Source organism: Lygodium microphyllum, chromosome 12 (genome assembly GCF_053477565.2).
Source record: "Lygodium microphyllum isolate KBCC chromosome 12, Lygodium_microphyllum_v1.1.10, whole genome shotgun sequence".
Lineage (NCBI taxonomy): Eukaryota > Viridiplantae > Streptophyta > Polypodiopsida > Schizaeales > Lygodiaceae > Lygodium > Lygodium microphyllum.
In genome coordinates, this window is record NC_141146.1 from 37,089,541 (window position 1) to 37,111,944 (window position 22,404).

A 22,404-nucleotide genomic window follows, 5' to 3' on the forward strand; every position below is an offset into this window, starting at 1 on the left:
CCCCTAAAAATACCCAAAAGTGCAAAAAAAGAAATGCACTAATGTGCCCTCCATCTAAAGTGTCTAAAACACATAAAATGACAGACAAATACAATGTCAGAGCTCCTAGTGTCCCCGTCTGACTCACAGGCAAGAGATGACCACACCAGGCATACATGACTACTAATACCCCCTCTCGAATCCTAGATGTGGTAGAAGGCCAAAGGAGATGCGGATCCAAGGGTGGCAAGAAGAGTATCAATGCCGATGAAGTCCATCGATGACGATAGCCAAACAAGTGCAAGACCCCCTCTCCATATAAAAATCCGATCAAACAGAAGGCCACCAAAGGGCAAAGGAAACAAAGAGGCCTCAAACAAATCACTCCTAAATACTCCGTTCGAGGATGGGTGAGCCAAGCCTCTAACCCAACTATGAGACGATAGCAAGGAACTATCGAAGGCGCCATAAGTTGCATAGAAACAACAGGGACCAAGGGCCAAGCGGCAGGAGATGGTGGAACAATGACAAAGAAAAGAGGGAGCCACATAAAAGAAAGGCCCAAATTAGAGTGGAAACCCTAAAGAAACTCCTCAAGATCCTGGGAACCCCCTTTGAAACACGAAGAGCCAAGAAATCCATAGCCACATCACCAATATCGTCCCCCTCTGAAAGATATGGAAGGTACAAGGAAACCACCAGATGAGATGGTGGGGGATCATATGGAACTTGTGGAAAAAATGGTGCACAATCAAGAACGGGTGCAGCTATAGAAAGCTACCTCTGAGGGCCTTACACAAAGGAAGGAAATGGAGCATACATAGCCCACGCTCCGGCAAACCTATCACAAAAGTGGCTCTTTTAGAAGAATTCTCAACAAAGATAGTAGGCTTGATGAAGACAACGCGGGTCCCAAGTCTAGAAAGGCCAAAATTTGAGAGAAGATGGAAGCCCAAGTAAAGAACATGTAGGGCCTCTAGAACAGAGCTCGATGAATGGTCAAACAATAGAGGCAAAGTGCCAACACCACTAACAAGCACCGAAGAAATGTCATCAGTAGCGACAATACCCTCGGACGGACGGAGATCCTGTAACCAATCACCACGAGGAGTCGTAGGACCCAAGGCACCATTGCCAATGAGCCAAGGCTGCTCAAAAGACCAGACACTCAAAGAAGGCTCCTCCACCTGATAAATGTGTAGAAACACAAACTCGATGATAATAGCAGGTGACAAAGTAGAGGTAGACAAAGGCTTCGCTATAGATTCACCCTTCGCTCCCGAATGAAGGTGAGGGTATATCCTTCAACACTTCTCGAGGTGTGAGGTCTTTCCACAATGAGGACACCTGGGATATCCTCTATGCTTCCCCACAAAATCTATATTGGAGTCGAAAGATGACTCCAACTTCTACCTCTTCCCTTTCTTCTACTTAAGGTAACTTGTACCTATAGATAAAGCCGCATAAGCACAGCTATGTATATAGGCTCCGCAAGAAGTTGGCTCGCTATGACGCACATCCTGCTCAAGCACCAATGGAACTAGCTCCTCCCAAGTGAGTCTCCTGACTAAGACAAGTGAGAAGACTGCTATAGAACACATCATATGTCGATGATGGAAGATGTAAGAGAGGAGTCACAACTAGGCCCTCCAAAGACATATCCGAACCAAGGAATGAAAGCTCATCTCGGATCACCTCTATCCTGTGGATGTGATTCCTCATCATAGGGGAATCTACAAGAGAGAGCTATCGTAGCTTGAACTCAAAAGATAAGTGATGCCCAAATGTTTGGATCCGGAAGAGAGATTGCAATCTCCTCCAAACCTCTACAACAGTAAGGATGTCTCACATGCACGAGCACAAAATATGCACAACTCAATAAGAGACAAAGCAAGCTCTATCATTCAATCGATCCCATAAAGCTGCCGAATCTAGGGTCACACCATCATGAGGATCTACGATAGGTCCAAGAATAAGGACAAAAACAAAATCCCAAAGGTCACAGTCATCGAGGAGACACTCCATGTAGCACAACCATAGAGCGTAGTTCGTCCCATCCAGCTTGTCGAATGCGGAGAGAGAGGGTAGGATTGGCACCTACTCAAGTGATGCCATCAATGCCAATTCGGGACTAGAAGCCCCGAAAGAATATAACAAGAAAAAGTACTAAGATGGTGGTCGGTTTAAAAGATCCCGAACCACACAATCCCCCATAGCATACACGCCGACCATAGATGTCCTTCAAGAAATACCTACAAGAAAAAAACTATGCTACAACTAGAATGTCCACCTATACAAGGTCCATCTATCAAAAGTGGAGCAACAATGGAAGCAAAAACATGTGCTGAAATAAACTGTTTAACACAAGACAAAAGAGAAAGGGAAAGAAAGAACATGATACAAATGAGAACTAAGATGTATACTCAAGAAATGGAATGCATATACCAAGACATGAGATAGTACAGAAGCTATGTGAGTTACCGGCTATCGGGCACTAGCACCTACTCCCTCTCTCCAAGAACTATCAAGTGATGAATGAAAGTGGAGGAGGGAGCTTGAGAATATATAGGCCAAATAAATACCATAAAATATGATTGGTCGGCCAGCATTAAATGCTAGCGAACTGGCTACAAATAATGCCAAATCACAATAAATGCTAGCAAACAAAATGCCTAAAATATCTCTAGTGCCCAACCTGTTGTACCACATGTACAAACTCAACCATGAACTGACTAATCTACTAATACCCTCTCTCAGATCATGGGTGATCTGAGACAATACAATATACAATGATAATGTCGCATCATAGTACATACAACAACAATGTCCATCAGAGTAGAACCATGGATACCCAAGTAGTGGGTGCGCAAGCCACCACCAAGGTGCCTCAGAGAGAACCTGATGTCGATGTCGATCATACCAGCTCCTAAAAATAGAGAAGAATCATAGCAGCTCTCATGTCTATCAACGATGCCTCTAATATAGCACACGTGACCATCCTGTCACCAATGCCACAATGCATAAATGACCATGAATTCCCCTCCTTTGGTCAAACTGCCAAAGTGTCCCCTCATGTGAGCTCTAGACGAAAGCCATCCACTCTTCTATCAAATAACCAGCCCATCATGAACCTGGATGTCAATCCTAGCTCCAGGATTGGAACCTTCCAGACTTCGGTCGATGCATCAGGGACATCCCTCTTTGGATTCTATGCATCTGTATAGAAATATAGATGAGGCACGCTGACTCATCTCACCATCCACTCACACTCCCTCTCTGGCACTGGAGAGTTGTGAGAAATGACCTTATCACCATCACTAGAAAGCAGTTGAGGAAGGAGCCACCAAGCCTTTCCCACGATCTGAAGAAGAGGATCCCTTCCGCACCTTGGACTTGACCATGGCCGGAGAATTTGAGTCGAAATCTAAGGCAGATGATGACTCGTTGGAGGAGTCCGCGTCCCGCTTCGTCTTCTGCTCCTTGTTCTTCTTCGAAGCCGATAACTCTTTGCAGTCCTTCAGTAAATAACCTTTCTTGCCACATTGGTAACACTGGGCCTTTAACTTCTTCGTCTTTGAACCCCTATCTGAAGCTGCAAGAGCCTCACCTGAACCTCCATAATGTGACGAAAGCCGCCCCTGTAGTCGCAAAGTCGCCTCACGCTTAAGCAACATGGAGGACATATGGAGAAAACTGACAGGAGTTATAGATGTCTGCGCTCGTAACGCATTCGCCACTCCATCAAACTCCGAAGGAAGCTTGTAGAGTATCGTACCAATAAGATGTACCTCTGATAGGGCAAACTGCATAGTGCGAAGCTAGTCCTGGTCTGGGTAACTCGAAGTAGGAATGATTGGATCGTATCTTTGGGTTCAAACTTTAGTTGCTACAGCTGGCCATAAAGAGTAACGGCCCTCATGGTGAAAGAAGCCTCGTACATTAGCTGCAACTTCGACCATACGTCTGAAGCTCTCCTGCAAGAGCTGACCACTGGTAGAACTTCTTTGGAAATACACCAAAGTAAGGCCGAGTAAGCATGAGCATCATCCGAATCCCATGTAAGTCTTGCTTCCTCATGGTTGTCATCATCAAAATCAACTAGAACAGAAGGCCGATGAGAACGTGCAATAGCTCCGCAAACCACGTACCATAACCGCTTCTCGATTAGCCAAGCTCTCATCACCGCACTCCACGTGTGATAATCAAGTCCATGGAGCTTGTCATCAGTGGATGTGCATGGAGAAGCCATCTGTAGAGGATTTAGAAGAGTAGTAGAGAAAAGAAGGAATGTGGAGAGGGAGCACAGCCAAAACATGAGCACAGACTACAAAAAGCAAGAGTTCACATACAGTATAATCCAAAATCTGACCAAAATGAGACAAAAGCTACTACAAAAAGTCAAAAAAACAGTCAAAAACTACCAAAAACAGCCTACGAATGCAAGCGCCCAACCAAAAGGAGATGCAGAGGCACCAAAATGCAAGCTAAACTGGATACGCAGATTGTACGGATGCTAATGTCAGCAAAAAAACGCAAGTAAAATTGGCTACCTGATTGGAGCAACAGTTGCCTGATCAGCAAGGGTGAAAACAGTCCTGAAATCAACAAGAAAACACAGCAAGAGCACTAATCCTGAAATTTAATACCATGTCAGAGGTGGAGCATCAATGGAAGCATAAACATGTGCTGAAATAAACTGTTGAACACAAGACAAAAGAGAAAGGGAAAGAAAGAACACAATACAACTGAGAATTTAGATGTATGCTCGGGAAATGGAATGTATATACCAAGACATGAGACAGTACAAAAGCTATGTGAGTCACCGGTTGTGGGGCACTAGCACCTACTCCCTCTCTCCAAGAACTATCAAGTGATGAATGAATGTGGAGGGAGCCTGAGAATATATGTGCCAAATAAATGCCATAAAATATGACTCGTCGGCCAACATTAAATGTTGGCAGACTAGCTGCAAATAATGCCAATCAGAATAAATGTTGGCAAATAAAATGCCTAAAATATCTCTAGTGCCCAGCCTGTTGTACCACATGCAAAAACTCAACCATGAACTGACTAATCTACTAACACCATCATCCTAAAAAATCCAAAAAGACTCATGGAGACCAGTAGTATCCAAGGTGGGAGTGACGACCCAATGCCGAGCTGAAAGGCACATCTGCAAAATACACATATGGCTGCAATAAAAGCAATCAAAACAGGTCAAAAACCTGCACAAGACGCAGATCTGAAAGAATAAACGCAAACAGGAAGAGACTGAATCGCAGCCAATTTCGAAAGGGTTTCCCAAGTGCAGAAGTCCAGCAAAACCTGCACAAAACACAGATCTACTGACCACCAATCAGGTGAAAAACAGGTCGACCCAGCTAAAATAAACTGCCACCCAATTGCCAACGAGACTCCCAGCTGTAAAACGCAGGTTTGTTGACACTGATGCCGGAAAAACACGCCACCTACACCTGAGATGAGTGTTAGACATTCGGGCTGCCGTGAACAAAGTGCCCCTCTTCAAGATCTCTAACTCCCACACATGGCTCTGATACCATGTGGGAGTGCAACAAAAAGAGTAAAGTGAACACGGCAAGGAGACAAAAAGAACACAGCAAAGAGAAGGAATAATGTGACTACAATCGCTAAAGGTACAAGGCTGCAACAGTCAACCCCAACACGTAGCTTTGCGCATCGGTATGGGTGCTAGACGGTAGCAGGGGGATATGAGAATGAGGAGGGCTGGCTGATCACAAACGATCAATGATGGATGATAAGAGTGGGAGGGTAGGCTGCCTATATATAGGCGAAAAACAGGGAAAACCCTAAAAGTGTTCATACCCCTAAAAATACCCAAAAGTGCAAAAAAAGAAATGCACTAATGTGCCCTCCATCTAAAGTGTCTAAACACATAAAATGACATAAAAATACGGTGTCAGAGCTCCTAATGTCCCAACCTAACTCAGACTGAGGCACAGGCAAGAGATGACCACACCAGCACACGACTACTAATAGAGATAGCTCCCAACCTAAGGGAAAAAGCAAAACTTGTAAGGGGCATCAAGTATCTATTAGCAGATTAGTTAGCTCAGGTGTGAGTCTGTTTTGCAGAGGCTATGGCTTTTTTGTAGTATTTTTTCTGGCATTTTTTAATGCCCTTTTTAGCGCTGGGGAGCATTTAATGTTGGCCGACCAACTTTAAATGCTGGCCAACTGCATTTATTGCTCCCCCCATTTTATACCTATATATTGTTGGGGCTCCTCCTCCTCTGGTGTACTTCAGCCATCATTTGTGGATTCTTCTAGGGAGAGAGGAGTCGGTGCCAGGGTACCCACACAGCCAGTGATTCACTATTGTATGTTGTTGTCTCGTGTTTGATATGGATTCCATTTCCCAAGCATACATCTGAGTTCTCATCTATATTTGTGTTCATTCATTCATTATTTTTCTTGTCTTGTGTTTCAGCTGTTTATTTCAGCATGTTGTTTATGCTTCCATTGCTGCACCACTTCTGACATGGTATCACATTTCAAGTTGTGCAGACCTTGTGTTGTGTTTTATTGCTGCTTTCAGGACTGATTTACCCCTCTACTGCCCTCGCAACTCCTGTCACCCTGATTGTGACCAGATTTTGGCTTCCATACTCTACATTTTGATCAGCATATGCATTGCCTGCTTGTCCAACACCTCCTGCTGCCTGTGTTTTCCTCATCACGCTGCTGGCGACAATTCCCTACACCTGCTAAGGCAGTGTGCAGCCTGCGTTTTGCTGTTTACAGCACTATTTTGGGCTGGGCGACTGGTAGAATAGGCCGTTTTTGCTGTTTCTAGCAGCTTTGAACTGATTTTTTAACTTTGTGCAGCAGATTTTGGCTTATTTTGATCAGCTTTTGGGTTATACTACATGTGAACTCTTGCTTTTTGCAGTCTATGCTCATGGTTTGGCTGTTCCCTCTCCCAATCCCTTCTTTTCTCTACTTTTCTAAATCCTCTCCAGATGGCTCCTCCATGCACATCCACTAATGATAAGCTCCATGGACCTAATTATTACACGTGGAGTGCGGTGATGAAAGCTTGGTTTATAAAGAAGCGGTTATGGTACGTGGTTGGCGAAGCTATGGCATGTCCTCAACAGCCTTCTTCTGTTCCATCTGATTTTGATGAAGACAACCATGAGGAGATTGTGCTTACATGGCATTCAGATGATGCCCGTGCTTATTCGGCATGACTTCGGTATATTTCCAAAGAAGTCCTACCGACGGTCACCTCTTGTACGACAGCTTCAGATGTATGGTCGAAGTTACAGTCCATGTACGAGGCTCCTTCTACCATGCGGGCCGTTACTCTCTATGGCCAGCTCCAGCAACTGAAGTTTGAATCCATAGATACGATTCAATCCTTCCTACTTCGTGTTACCCAACTCAGGACCAGCTTCGCACTATGCAATCTGCCCTATCAGAGGCACATCTTGTCGGTACGGTACTCTACAAGCTTCCTCGAGAGTTTGATGGAGTGACGAATGTTTTACAGGCGCAGACATCTACGACTCCAATCAATTTTCTTCACATGTCCTCCTGCTACTTGAGCATGAGGCTACTTTGCAACTACAGGGGAGGCTTCTGACATATTATGGAGGTTTAGGTGAGGCTCTTGCAGCTTCAAAGAGGGGTTTGACAAAGAAGAAGTCGAAGGCCTAGTGTTATCACTGTGGCAAGAAGTGTCATTTAAGGAAGGACTGCAAAGAGTTAGCGACTTCCAGGAAGAAAAAGGAGTAGAAGACGAAGCAGGATGCCGACTCCTCCGACGAGTCATCATCTACCTCAAATTCCGATTCCGATTCTCTAACCAAGGCGAAGTCCAAGGCACGGAAGGGATCCTCTTCTTCGGATCGTGGGAAGGGCTTAGTGGCCCCTTCCTCAGCTGCTTTCTAGTGGTGGTGATGCGGGCATCCCTCACGACTCTCCAGTGCCAAAGAGAGAGTGTGAGAGGGTGGTGAGATGGGGCAATCGTGCCTCATCTATATGTCTATACAGATGCACAGGATCCAAAGCGGGACATCCCTGACACATCGGCAAAGTCTGGCCGGTCCAAATCCTAGAGCTAGGATTGACATCCACGTTCATGATGGGCTGTTTACTTGACAAAGAGGGGAAGGCTTTCGTCTAGAACCCAAATGAGGGGACACTTTGGCGGTTCTCACCGAAGGTGGGGATTCCATGGTCACATGTTCAAAGACATGTTTGGCAGATTGATCTTGTATGTCCTGAGTGACATAGATGACATAACACAAAGGACTGTTATGATTCTTCTCTATTTTCAAGTGGTGCTATTATGATCGACATCGACATTAGATACTCTCCGAGGCATCTTGGTGGTGGGCTGGCCACTCACTGCTTGGATATCCATGGTTCTTCTGGTGGTTCTATGTTGTCTAGTTTGTGATTCCCCATCATTGTACTGTTGTATTGTATCAGATCGCCCTTGATCTGAGAGAGTGTGTTAGCAGATTAGTCAACTCATGTGTGAGTCTGTGCTACAAAGGCTGTGGCTTTTTTGTAGTATTTTTTCTGGCATTTTTTTGTGCCCTTTTTAGGGCTAGGGAGCATTTGATGATGGTCGACTGCATTTATTGCCCCCCCCATTTTATGCCTATATATTACTGGGGCTCCTCCTCCTCTGGTATACTTCAGCCATCATTTGTGGATTCTTCTGGGGAGAGAGGAGTCGATGCCAGGGTGCCCACACAACCAGTGATTCACAGTTATATGTTGCTGTCTCGTGTTCGATATGGATTCCGTTTCCCGAGCATACATCTAAGTTCTCATCTATATTTGTGTTCATTTATTCATTCTTTCTCGTCTTGTGTTTCAACAATTTATTTCAGCATGTTGTTTATGTTTCCATTGTTGCACCACTTCTGACATTATTAACATCTCCATCCCAATCAAAGTCACTCCATCCTGCAAGAGTGGCTTCCTCTCCATACATGATCTTGTGTGATCGAGTCCCCTATAAATAGTGCAAAACATACAATGTGGTTCTCCAATGAGTTTGCAAAGGAGCCTTCATGAAAGAAGATAAGAGTACCACCCCATAAGAAATATTTAGGCTTGTATAAATGAGCAAGATGCGGGAGCCAACAAGACACATGTAATAGGTAGCATCAGGTAGAAGATCACCATAGTACGGGGGAGTTTTGAAAACAAGGGAAACGGAAACGAGAAAAACCGGAGTTTTAGAGTTTCAGCCAAATTTTGGAAAAGGGGAAACGGCGTTTCGGATTGTTCACTAAAAAAAATACAGAAATATGTGGGTATGTAAAAATATCAATGCCTACAACAACATGTATTGAAATTTCATACAAAACTTTGAGTCTTCATATCATATGATTAAAATCATGATTCATTACATATTTCACGAGTCACAAGTCATGACTGACGAGTGAAGATTGAGGAGTCAAGACTGAGGACTCAATGGTTGAAACTTAAGACAACTTAACACAATTCAGACTCAATTTTTAAAATATAAGGCAACGAAATGAATTAGAATTTATGACTCATGAATAATCTATGATCTAAACTTTAAAGAGCAGTGAAGACTGACATTAAGAACAATGGAACAAAAATCAAGATGCATAATAAGTGGGATCAAGATACAATGATAGTAACTATATTATGTGAATAATCTATTGTCTGTCAAAACTCCAAAGTCCAATGAGGCTATAAGTATCAACATCAATGAACAACCGATAACTCTAGTCTAGACTCCGCACTGCTAAACTAACTCATGTATATCACAAGTCATCCGGACTCTAAGGATCTGTGCACCATCTCCTCGTCCGACTCCGAGGTCCCTGATCGAGAAGTTGATGAAGCAACCTCAGACTCTCGCTCTAACTCTACCCGTGATGCACGACTATGTGTGGCCCTCACTCTAATCCTCCTCTGTGCACGAGTCTTATGCACCGGTGCCGATAGCTCCTCATAGAGCATGGAATAGATATCCCGCTCCTCCTATAGTATCTGCAAAATGTCACGCACCTTCTCTATATCAATCTTGTGAACATTCACCTGTAAAGGTAAACGAGACAAAAATATATCATATGAGAGGAGATTCAATATGTTCAATGTTCAAACTTCATACATATCACAATTTGCAATCCAACTTCCAAGCAACTTAGCAATGTCAAGTGCCAAGGACTCAAGGTTAAATAGTTAATTATGCATAATACTAATCATTACCAATTTACCTGTGAATGCTCAGGGGACAGAGCGGTCCTCTCAAGAAGCTGGAGATTGCAATGGTAAAACACTAAACGCTCCAACTGGGTAGTTGTAAGCTTGTTTCTCTTTTTGGTATAGAAGAGAACCCATGTGCTCCAATTCCTCTTAGTAGGCCCTAACTACAATCTTGCGAGAGGACAATAGATTGAGATTGAGATTGAGATTAAGTAATTGACAATTGCTAATATGCATGCCGCAAAATCAACTTTTGAGTGGACAATAGATTACAGAACTTGTTATCTAGGTTGCATAATGCATTAGATAATCAAGTTTCAAATTATAAAAGTCACCAGTCACATACCAAAGTAGGAGCACAATTGTCGTATTTCTCCCACCAAGAGAAAGGCTGAAGCTGTGTCTCTCGAAGCCTAGCTGTGGGTCGGCCAAAATGAAGAGAATGATGGCGAAATGCCAACAAATCATCCTCTACTCCTCATCATATCTATAACATCCCCTGTGAGGTGCTTGGTGTACTCCATGAAACCCTCCTCTAACTCCTTGCTAGTGTACTGCTCCTTGCTATGCCAAAGGAGATGCAAGATATGTGCGACAACATGGATTGGTTTATGTAACCAATCCCATCGTGCATTCCACACTGCACGAATCTCATCAACCCTATAGATAAAATATGTTAAAAACTTAGAAGTTAAAATAATGATCAATCATCAAGAAGTCGTTAATACCAAATAATTACATGTGTAAAGGTTAAACAAAAACTTACTTGTCTTGGGACAAAAAACTGTTGCGAAGCAAGGCCTCGTCAATTTTATCCATATACTAATATAGAAGCCCCAAAATACTCCCCTTCATATCAGTGATATGCAATACAGTGTAAATAGGAGTGAGACTTTTTACCAATATCTCTGTCTCAACCCAGCAACTCTTATTTAAAATATTGCGCCTAAAAGCAAGAGCCTTTGGAGACTCTCTCTCACTCCATGTGAGCCATTCATGGCATACAATGGTCCGTATCAAATTTGGACGGACCCGTATCAACCTCTCCAATACAATAAACATATAAGCAAATCGAGTGGTGGAGGGCTTCAATAGCTCAAGTGTGCTATTGGCTCAAAACATGCTTGTGACGGATGGCCTCTTTTTCACAAATCTTACCATGCTTGTTGCTGTCTTAAAAATGTCATCCATCCAAGATATTTGCCCAACATCTTCAATAAGCAAGTCAAGGCAATGGGATGCACATGGAGTCCATCCTCTGCTAGGAAACTCCTCCTCAAGCATACGTCCCATAGACACACAATTGCTTTCATTATCTGTCACCACCTGCACCACATTTTGGACTCCTATATCCATGATGACCTGTCACATGTGCTCCCAAATGAAAGCTCATGTAATAGTAAGACATGAGGCAGAGACATCGATGGCCTTAATGAACATGGTTCCTTTACATGAAGACACCAAAACATTGTAAACATTCCTTCGGCGTATATCTAACCATCCATCGAATAATATTGTGCATACATATTTCACCCATGTCTCCTTCAAGGGCTCCAATTGAGCCTCTATGGATGCTTTCTCCTTTCAAACCTCCCGTGTGCGTAATGCATCTACGGATGGATCTTTTCACTCACACCCTATGCGGCTTACTGCCCTGATTGTCTTCTTCCATTGATGTGTAGTGGCCATATTGAAAGGGATAGCACATCGAATAAATAAGTGTGTGAGTTCCCTAGTTGCCTCTACAATTGTCTGCCTCTGAAGTCCTGCATGGACACTTGCACTATCCAAGAAGCCCTTTTGCTCACCACCACTAGAAGATGGCAACGAGGTCCTTTTTGCACTTGCACCCAATACGGATATGGATGCACTTTTTTTAATGGGCCACTGGCACCTCCAATTTGGCTAGCGCCACTAGGCCCATTAGCCTCTCTTTGCCCGACTAGTGCTTCATTAGCCCCATGTGGTGTTGATTCATCCTCTTCTAGCTCAATACCTATACACTTTCGACGCTAAAGATAGAGACTTACTGTTACTTCTGTTGGCACATTTGCACAAGGCCCGATGTCTTTGTTGGGAGCACAAGCCAAGTGGTCTTTTACGCGCGTTACATTCTCTGATGTTTCTAATCCACAATAGTTGCACCACCATTTCTTTGATCTGCCGGAGCCCTCATATCCCTTGATTGGAATGACATGCCTCCAATATGGATCCGGCGCCATGATATGATTAGCCTTTAGGAGTCAGGACCTAGGTAATGGATTAAAGGAGGAGGAGGAGGAGGAGAAAGAAAGAAAGAAGAAAGAATGAGAGAGAGAGAGAGAGGAGAAGCGATAGTGTGACGGGTCCTGCAGCCTGCTGTAGGACTCCTGCACTTGTGTGCCATCCTGTCTCTCGCCAACATCTTGCTCATCCACCAGTGCGCTGATCTCTTGCATGCCCTGCTAGCCTAGGCGACCTGCGCCCTGCTTGTCACCAGTGTCTACTTCTCTGCTTGCTGTGCGCAGGCCCTGCTTTTCTGCAGCAACCCCCAGACAGCCTATCGCACCCTATACACGTCAACTAGGAGCGTTTTGCCCTTGTTTCATCACCACTCACCACCCTACCCTACTTTGTGCAGCATCTCTATACATGTTTTGCACATGCTCAGCCTGCGCCTACTCTACACAGAAGCGCCGACCTGCTGAAAACCCTAATTCGACGGTCGTCAGACGAACAGAGCGTCTCATCCAAGTTGCCACACAGCGAGAGAGAGAGTGAGCGAGCAAGGGAAAGAGGCGTCAACCTGCTGAAAACCCTAATTCGACGGTCGTCAGACGAACAGAGCGTCTCGTCCAAGTTGCCACACAGCGAGAGAGAGCGTGAGCAAGCAAGGGAAAGAGGCGTCGTGTTCCCTGCCTGTGGACGTGCCTTCCCTGCCCATTGGGCATCTGTCTCTGCTTGCGCGCTGCCTGAGCCCCTTCATCGGTCCAATGCAAGGTCCGTTCTGCCCGAGAGAAAGAGAGAGAGGCCTGCGCCGTTTCTGCCTCCCGTGAGCTCCTGGCTCGACATTTGACCGACACAAGTAGTGATACAACATGGCTGGTCTGGATATGGCTTTTATAGACCAAACGGTGGCAGCTCTTGGTCCGGATTCTAATACAGAGGAACCAAAGGATATGGTTCCTTGCATAGAGGAGATGCCCCCTAGTCCTGACTTCCAACCTGCGAGCAAACGCAACAAGCATACTTTGGAAGAGACAATGGATCATCATGAACGTTCTTATGCTCAGGTTGCCTCTGATTCTATGGATTCTCAGGATGTTGACTGGGAGCATTTGCTGGAGTTTGCCAACACTCTGCTTGGCGATTATGTTCAGTATAATCATGAAGCGTTTTCTGACTCTGGAATTGAAGATGTTCTGGAAGCCACTGTGGACCCGGAAAATGTCTTGCGCTCATTTTCAGTGTTTTATGAATGTGCTGTTATACTCTTCTTCACTGGTAGGATCCTAGTGCTTTCCCGTATTCGCTAGTGGCTGCACACTCTACTACAAGGGGAGTGTATTGAAGAGATTTTTGTTGGACCCCGAGGCTTTTATGCGGCGCTGTTGAAATCTGAGAAGCATCGTGCTGATCTCCTATTTAAACTGCCATTGTTCTTTGATCGCCGTTTGGTCCATGTTGTGCCATGGCGCCCAATGGCAGATTTTCAGCACCTGCTTCAACGTGAATGCCCGGTGTGGGTTGAAGTGTTGGCTGTCTATTGGCCACTGTTAAAGGATGCCATGGCCATGGTGGGCACTATTCTGGTCCCCCCGAGCCTCAGGGCCATGAATTGTAACCATTTGTGTATGTTATGGGGCACTGCTAGGAAAAGCCCTGCTTGGTTATGTCTTAATTGCTCTAGCATGCATCCTTTGCACTTTCATTTGAAATAGGAAAACTTTGCAGGGCATTGCTTTTCATGGAAAATTGGGGCATTTTATGGCCGAATGCCCAGAGAAGCAACCGACGTCAGATGCTGAGCATGTTGTTCTGCCCATGGAAGATATGGTGCTTAATGCTTCGTCGCAGGATGCAACCCAGCCACCTAAAGTTTTGGATAAAGGTAAACAACATGTTTCGGGTTTGGATTCCCATGGCAATGACTGGGTAGATGTATGTGCAAAAAAAGGTAAAGGTTTGATGTTGGCATGGCGGATACTGTGCCTACTGCTTCACAAGATTCCATGCGCACTTATATGCGCAGGAAAGAAATGTTGTCTTCAGAGCATACTGCTCATGCTCTGGTTTCTTCTGCTCTCCATAATCAGCCTACTAGAAAAGTATATACGGACAGTCCAAAGGATCCACTTGCTAAGTTGGCTTTTGATACTAGAGATAACATGATTACCCCATGGGATCGTCGTTATCCACGTTCCATCCCCAAGACAGTGGATATACCGTCTACCTCCAAATCTGGCCGTCAGAACTCTTTTGCCGTGTTAGTTGATTTTTTGGATGAGGGAGTCCTTGAGATTCTAGCAGAAAATGTTAAATCGAGGCAAGTTGTGCCTCGTACCTGATTTTCTTTTTTGAATACACATGAAGATAGCCACGTGGAATGTGCGAGGCATTTGTTCTCGCCATAAGCAACATGCCATGTGGACTGTATTGCATGAGAATCAGTGGGATGTCTTGTGTGCTGTTGAGCACAAGAGTCGCGGTGAAGCAAGAAAAGTTGTGGATTGCCATGGGTTTCGCTTGTTTTATGCAGGGACACATGCCATGCATTATTTTGGTGTGCTTATGATTGTACATGAGAAATATCAGCCTGTTCTTATTAAAAATGATGTACATGGCCGTTTTGTGGTGATTGAAGTTTTATTTGAAAGAGAGATCTTATGGTTACTTGGCCTCTATGCTCCGAATGATCCTTTATTCCGCCGGGATCTTTGGAATACTTTGCAAACCTTGTCATTTGGCAGACGGGGTTTTTTTATGGGGGATTTTAATATGTGTGTTGATTCTTCACAGTCCACATCAGAGCATTCGGTGATGAACGCTCCGAAAAGTCGTGTGTGGAATGCGTTTGCTCTTGCCATACTTAAGCAAGATCTCTGGTCTTGGCTACACCCTTCTTCTACAGGGTTTACTTTCCATTCTGCGCAGTATGCAACTACATGGTCGCGGTTGGACCGCATGTACATCATGCAAAATGATGATTTTCTTCCTGAGATGCTCGAAATGAAAGTGTTGCAACATTATGCCTTGTCGGACCATTTCCCTCTACAGCTTGAGATGCTTGCACAACCCATTGCACCTTTTAAGCAACTTTTGGATAGACTCCCTTTGCGTTTCAACTCGTCTTATTTGAAGCATTCAATCTTTCAGGGCGATATGCAGCAATTGATTGATAGATTATTATTGGACTTCTCCTCTGAGGGCAATGCTTCGTTTGAACGATTGCTCTCTAATGTGCAACGGGTTGTTCGGCAGTATGGGATCCATCATGTCTCTCTTTGTCGACGACGTCGACAAGTAGCGGAGGACTTACTGACTTTGGTTCATTCTTTGCTGGTGAACACTCCAGATGATGTATTTCTGCTGCCACTAGCGATGCGTTTGGCTGATCTTATTAAAGAGTTTCAGTTGAAATCTTATCAGCATGCCAAATTGCAAAATTTGACTGAGAATTTGCAAGATAGTGCTTGTCAGACTCATAAGTTCTTCCAAGCTCTACCTGCATCTCCTGCTTGAGAAAATATGACTAGACTCCTGGATCCAAAAGGTCGAATGGTCATTGATCCTCAGACTATTGTGAATATGTGCAGGAATTATTTTCTAGACCTTCTTGGTTATTCTCCTTCACCTTCTAACCAAGTTACTTATGCGCGTTCAGTTTTCTATGATTTGGTCCGCAATCAGGTTCCATATGCCAAGCAAACTACTTTGGACACAGATATTTGTGAGGCGGAGATTATGGATGTTTTGTTACACATGCCCAAGGATAAAAGTCCCGGTTGGGATGGTCTCACCAATGAATTCTTTGAGGCTTTTGCTACTCAACCGGTAAAACGATTGACGACTATGTTTTAGCACGTTTTGGAAACAAGGTTCATACATTCCTCATAAAAAGAAGGTCTATCAAACTGCTTCCAAAAGTTCCTTCGCCGTCAATGTTGAAACATTGGAGACCAATTTCTTTGATGGGTTCAATGTATAAAATCTTTTCCAAAGTGATGGCGAATCGGCTCCACAAGCATCTTCCGACCATTGTGCATCCTCTTCAATATGGTTTCATTAAGGGCCGAAACATTTTGCATAATATCTTAAATGTGCAAATGGCTATTGACTATGCAAGGCACTCTAATCAGGAAGAGGTATTGATTCAATTGGACCTGGAAAAGGCTTTTGATTATTTAGACTGGTCTTTCATTGCAGAACTTATGTCTACTATGGGCTTTGATACTTGAATGTCCCGCTTGATCTACACCATTAGTGCTGCAGCTTCTTCGTGAGTTATGCTAAATGGCGGTGTTACCGAGCCATTTGTCCTTGCACGCTCTATGAGACAGGGTTGCCCTTTGAGTCCTCTCTTCTTTGCCCTTGCGACTCATCCGTTTCTTTCGATGTTATCTTCTATGGCAACTTCGGCTCAGTTGGCTAGATTGTCGCTTCCTTTTGGACAGCACTTCATTAGTCAATCTTTGGCTGATGACAACTTTATGATTTTGCGTGCAGACAAGGATAATCTTCGCAAAGCATTAGATGTTTGGACACTCTTTGGTCAAGCGTCTGGTCTTCATATCAATGCTGTCAAATCAACCATTCTTAGTTGCACGGAGTCAAATTTACAGTCATTGGGCTGGCAGGGACTGGTTGTTCCCCGTGGTTCCATTGTCAGGCATCTTGGGTACCCTTTGGGTGTTGATGTTCGGCCAAAGCAACTACTAGAGTGGATTTCACAGAAACTGGCAGCCAAGTTTCTGTATTGGAAGTCGCAGGCTTGGCTCTTCCATGTTCGTCTCAAAGTGGCTCAGACAATTGGAAATTTGAAGTGAGCAATTGGAAAACAATTGTAATTTGAAGTGAGCAATAGAAGAACAATTGTAATTTGAAGTGAGCAATACAAGAACAATTGTGATTTAAGTGCAAATCTCAATTTTAACCTTTATTAGGAAATGTGTTATGGGGATTCTTGGTGAGAAGGTAATGCAACAATAGGGTCTAATGTACAATGGATGATTCATCCTTTTTTACATGATAAACATATCTATGGCCACAATACTTTATATTTGAATATTTACACTCAGAATTTCATTCATGTTTTAGTTCCAATCGCTTATATTTAAATGCTTACTATTTCAATTCCATACATAATCCAAGAGATCCGTAACACCTTGCTGATAATCTTCTCTTGAAAAACCTTGTCATCTCGTATCTCATATATGTACTGCTCCATTACACTGAAACAGGTCTTGTCATAATCCTCTGAACACTTCTAGCCTTGTAGAAGGTGAATTTTTGAAGAATTCATCCAATATTACTATCCACAAGGCTCATAATATACTAGGAAAGCCCACCCTATTTTCAGCCAAGGATTGATGACCACTGTAGGTCAACAAGCTATGGTTAACCTAATGTGATGCAGCCATATTGGCACAACAAGCTTCCACATTACTCATGAGTTTTTCCTTTTTCTTAAAGGGTAGATGTAGAAATCAAGCAGTCCGCCAATAATGCATGCATCAATAGTGCCAAGGATGAACACTCACACTTGAAATTCCATAAATGTTTTAGTCACAATCATTTATCAATTCCATACATGATACAAGAGATCCATAACAACTTCCTAACATTCTCCTCTCGAATGTTTTTGTCATCTTGAAGCTCATATCCATACTTCTCCATGTACACTGAAACAGGTCTTGTCATAATGTTCTAAGGCTTCTAGCCTTATACAAAGAGGATTTTTGGTGAATTCAACCGGTTCTACTATCCACAAGTCAGGTATAAGGAACTTAGCTGGCAATAACACCTCCATGTCAAAGGCTCAACTAAACACCATTTCATTTGAAATTACCTATTAGAAGTACAATGTACTTCCAGCTTATCCCTTAACCCAAGGGTAATATGTTGTGAACTTGACTTAAACCACAAAAAACTATGCAACTATATAGACGACTGGTTTGTGTTCCTTGGTTGCTCATCCATTGCTTGTAAATCTGCAACAACTTCTTTAACTACTAGTTTATACACATATTTCTTTGCCAGAATTCCATAAAGGCTCAGTGAATCTTCCAATAATCCCATAGTTAGTAAGCCATGTCAATAATTCTCTGAATAGGCTCATAATATACCAGGAAAGCCTGCTCTATTTTCAGCCGAGGATTGATAGCCACTCCAGGTCAACAGGCTATGGTTAATCTAATGTAATGCAACCATAATAGCATGACAAGCTTCCACACTTTTATTTCTTTTTTTAGGGTAGCTGCAGAATTCAAGAAGTGTGCCAAGGATGCATGCGTCAATAAACAATGACACCCTTTTCACAAAGATCCCCACCCCCAACCACCCACCCCTTTCTCCTCCTTCCTCAGGCTGAGATTCTAGCATAAAAGTACGCTACCCGAAGGGGAATAATGCCTAAAATGAACAATAACAAGGCCAGCAAAGCTGGTTTTTACAATTGTGTATTTGCAAACCAAGAAGGGCAACTATAGTTTCTTTCTTAGAAGAATGCACAATCCGTGCGACAGCCAAGGACTTCAACAACTGAAAGTGAGTTTCATGGCGCCTGTCGCTAAGCATTTAATGACGGTTTACTAAATCTGGATTCGTAAAGGGGGACTCTCACCTCTCGGAATGCTGAATAAATGTAAGATCGGGAGCAAGATGGAAGGTGCATCTGCCAGTGTCAGCTAACTCCTCCTCCTCCTCCCCCTCCTCCTCCTCCTCTCCTCCTTCGTCTTGTCCTTCATCCACTCCTCCTCCTCCTTCTGCCTTCTCTCCAACGGTATTGCTGATGTCTCCTTTGTGTCTGCGCTTCGATCGGGCCAACATCTTCTGTTGCTCCCTTACATCGATGAACACGTCCCCCGTGCACCCCACGAGAGCTAAAAGCAGCTCATGCAACATTCTCTCTCTCTCTCTCTCTCTCTCTCTCTCTCTCTCTCTCTCTCTGTGTGTGTGTCTGCGCGCGTTTATTGTTGAAATTCTGTGTTTCCGGGCTCAAAATGTACAGAGGGAGGGAAAAAAAAATGTCGGGACGCTTGATCCTTCCAAACTGTGACGTTAAAAAGCAGCATGTAGTTGCACGCAAAGGAAAGAAAACCCCTTAGGTAGAATGTCAATATTTACCTCACAACCAACAAGCTACTCTCATGTCAACGTTAAATACTCATCTCTACTAGCATTAATGACTTTGGCTAAATAAGGGGTATGTGATGCCTATGTCTTTGTTTTATAGTAGGATTAAAAAATGGGAGGTTTCCATCTAGATTCTAGGTAAAGTTCATATTTGCCCTCGTTTTAAGTTTCATAGTTGGAGATATGATGGAACTATGGTGGCCTCAAGGTGGGGGGGGGGAGGGGGGGTTTGTGGTGTAATTTGATTGCCCTCTTCAAAATTAGTTTGCCTTTGTTAAGAGTCTAAAGAACTCCTAGAAAGATTTTCGACCTCTCTCTAACAAAAGCCAACTTTCGATATAATTTCTTCTAAGAATTATGTTACTTTGATTAATATCCATTAGAGTTCTAGATTACAACCATACATAGTATAAATCAACTATAAGCTGTCAATTGATGTGTGATGTCACCTTGATGCATTACATATCAATATACACCTCAATGTGCAAAAGGCACAAGTGGAACTAGTGGTGGAGGAGGGAAGGAGGAGGAAAGGGTCGGGTTAAATAGAGGCAAAGACAACACTAGTTAGCTTGAGAAGTTGAGCACTAGGTGGAGTCTCCCACACCTTGGAATCTTCCTCGCTAACCAAGAAAAGAGGACTAGTCAAAGAGATGAACGAAATTCAAAGATCTTGTATGTAGCCTCTATGCATCATCAATCTCATCACTATGTGAGAATTGTTTGTTAAACCCCCTCATTCAATTACCCTTGTCCTCCACCCATTGTTGCTCCAACAGACTATTGTTGTGTGATATTTTTATATGGAGAGAGAGATATATATGATTTTGGAGCATGGTTGATATGCTACCACACCATCCACCCTCACTCATCCCACCTCACTTGTTGCACCTTCTGCGACCATTCATTGAGAAAAATGTGGGAGAAATACTCTAATGACCCTTTCTACCTAAAGATAGACAATGGGAAGGAGGTATTTGATGCAAGTTATTTTTCAATGTGCACTAGGGATGAAAAGATATTCGGTTCAATCACCCTCAACCTTCTTGCATTGCCATCCATAAAGGCATATATGGATGTTGGAACCCTTGGAAACTACCATGGTGTGCAAGAGTTGCATGAAACCACTAATGAAGCATGCTTGATTTGCATTAAAGTTTTTGGGAGAGAGTGTCAAACACCTATCCTTAGGAATCGGACATAACATGGTGGAAAGATTGTGGAGGCTTTTTCTAAGTGATTAGGATTGTTTGTGTGTGTGTGTGTGCATGTGCGTGTGCGTGTGCGTGTGCGTGCGCGCACGCATGCTAGCTATGGATTTGCATTTTAGGTTTGCCATGAGAGATATTTACCTACACAAACACACACACACACACACACACACACACACACACACACACACACACAAGAGAGGAGATGAGTGTTCCTTGCATTAAAAAAAGAGGAGCTCTTAGCCAATAAGAGAGAAGTGGTGCACTTACATTTTAAGAGATACCTATTGTGAAATTTTAATAAAAGATATTGAGGTTTGGGAAGTCTTTACATGTGCCACATAGGCTTTTGAGAAATTTTGGGTTTCAGATATTGCATTGGCCAATTGTCTAAATTACAAGACAGTTTCAATATGGTACCTATGTTTTGCTTTTATAGTAGGACAAAAAATGAGAGGGTCCCATCTAGATTCTTGAGTAATGAACATTACCCTTGTTATAAGTTTTGTGGTAAGAGATAGCACGCACGCGCACGTGCGCGCACACACACACACACACAAGGGGAGAGAGAGAAAGCATACAAACCATCTTCACAAGTACATGAACTAATGGCTAGTATGCAAGACAATGAAAAGCTAAAAAAGAGAAATATGGGTAAGAGCAAAGTAACTCTACTATGAATTCGAATATGTCAAAGTTATCCAAAAGTGAGCTATCAAGTAGTCCTCAAAAATTTCAAAGGCACCAATAAAAAATTTTAGCCAAAGCGAGCATATGTAAGCATACAAAATCATGCCAACAATTAAGAATTGGGTAATTTGGAAGCACTAGCTTATAGGCTATTGGATCAATCTTTCTAATTATTGTGAGACAACCACAATCTCAAAAATCTCAAAAATGTTCTAGATTGGTTTATCCATATTTGATTGCCTTCTTCAAAGTTAGGTTGTCTTTGTTTAGAGTCTATAGAACTCCTAGCCTTTTCAAACTTCTTTCCAACAAAAGCCAACTTTCAAAGTAATTTATTTTAATTAGTTTGTTGCTTCCTTCATATCTACTAACGTTTAGGTTAAATAACTATATATAATATCAATTGACTTTATGCTCAATACAAATAAAAGTAAAGTCCATGATTGGGGATGAGTTTCTTGATCCAATTGTTTCTAATCTATACAGGCTTTTGATTTCCCTTTAGATCATGAACAACTCACTCCATCTGGCCTATAGACTCTAAATAAGGAATAGTACTCATAGTATTAAGCTTACATATCGTAACTATCCAAACTTGGATGTTAAACTCCTGTATTGACCACTAACAAAGTTAGCAAGAAGGCCATATCAATAAAAACCCATGCTAGCTATTATGATGTTACATTAGTTATATTAGGGATAGAATGAGACAACTTGATTGGCTTATCATTTCTAATTCAACAATATTGTTTAAATTAGCTTGTTAGGACTATGAGCAAATTTGCAACCAATCTAAATAGAAAATGTTGTGATTAGGAATGCTAATATTGTTATTTGATGAAGTTTGGTAGGGCAACTCGTATATGAGATCCCTTTTTTGGAAGTGTAAAGAATACAATAGGACTTGTACCTATCTAAGAATTCCAAAAAGAGCTTAAGAGAAGAATGC

The 22,404-nt window shown here is 42.9% G+C and overlaps 1 protein-coding gene and 1 pseudogene across 2 annotated transcripts in view; both read right to left on the reverse strand.

The window, feature by feature from the left end:
• GCP4 (GAMMA-TUBULIN COMPLEX PROTEIN 4) overlaps positions 1–19,509 on the reverse strand; it is a 156,447-nt gene extending 136,938 nt beyond the window's left edge. Inside the window, exon 1 of one of the 2 annotated variants that reach the window (XR_015692625.1) lies at positions 19,043–19,509. Coding sequence is in view for 1 of the 2 variants with exons in the window: in XM_087689343.1 (XP_087545469.1) it covers positions 19,043–19,323 (281 nt within the window). In the remaining variant the exon portion in view is untranslated. The remainder of the gene's footprint in view (positions 1–19,042) is intronic. The other variant, XM_087689343.1, reaches the window with a different exon arrangement.
• On the reverse strand, positions 5,091–11,283 carry LOC148027648 (uncharacterized; annotated as a pseudogene).
• Positions 19,510–22,404: the final 2,895 nt, after the last annotated feature.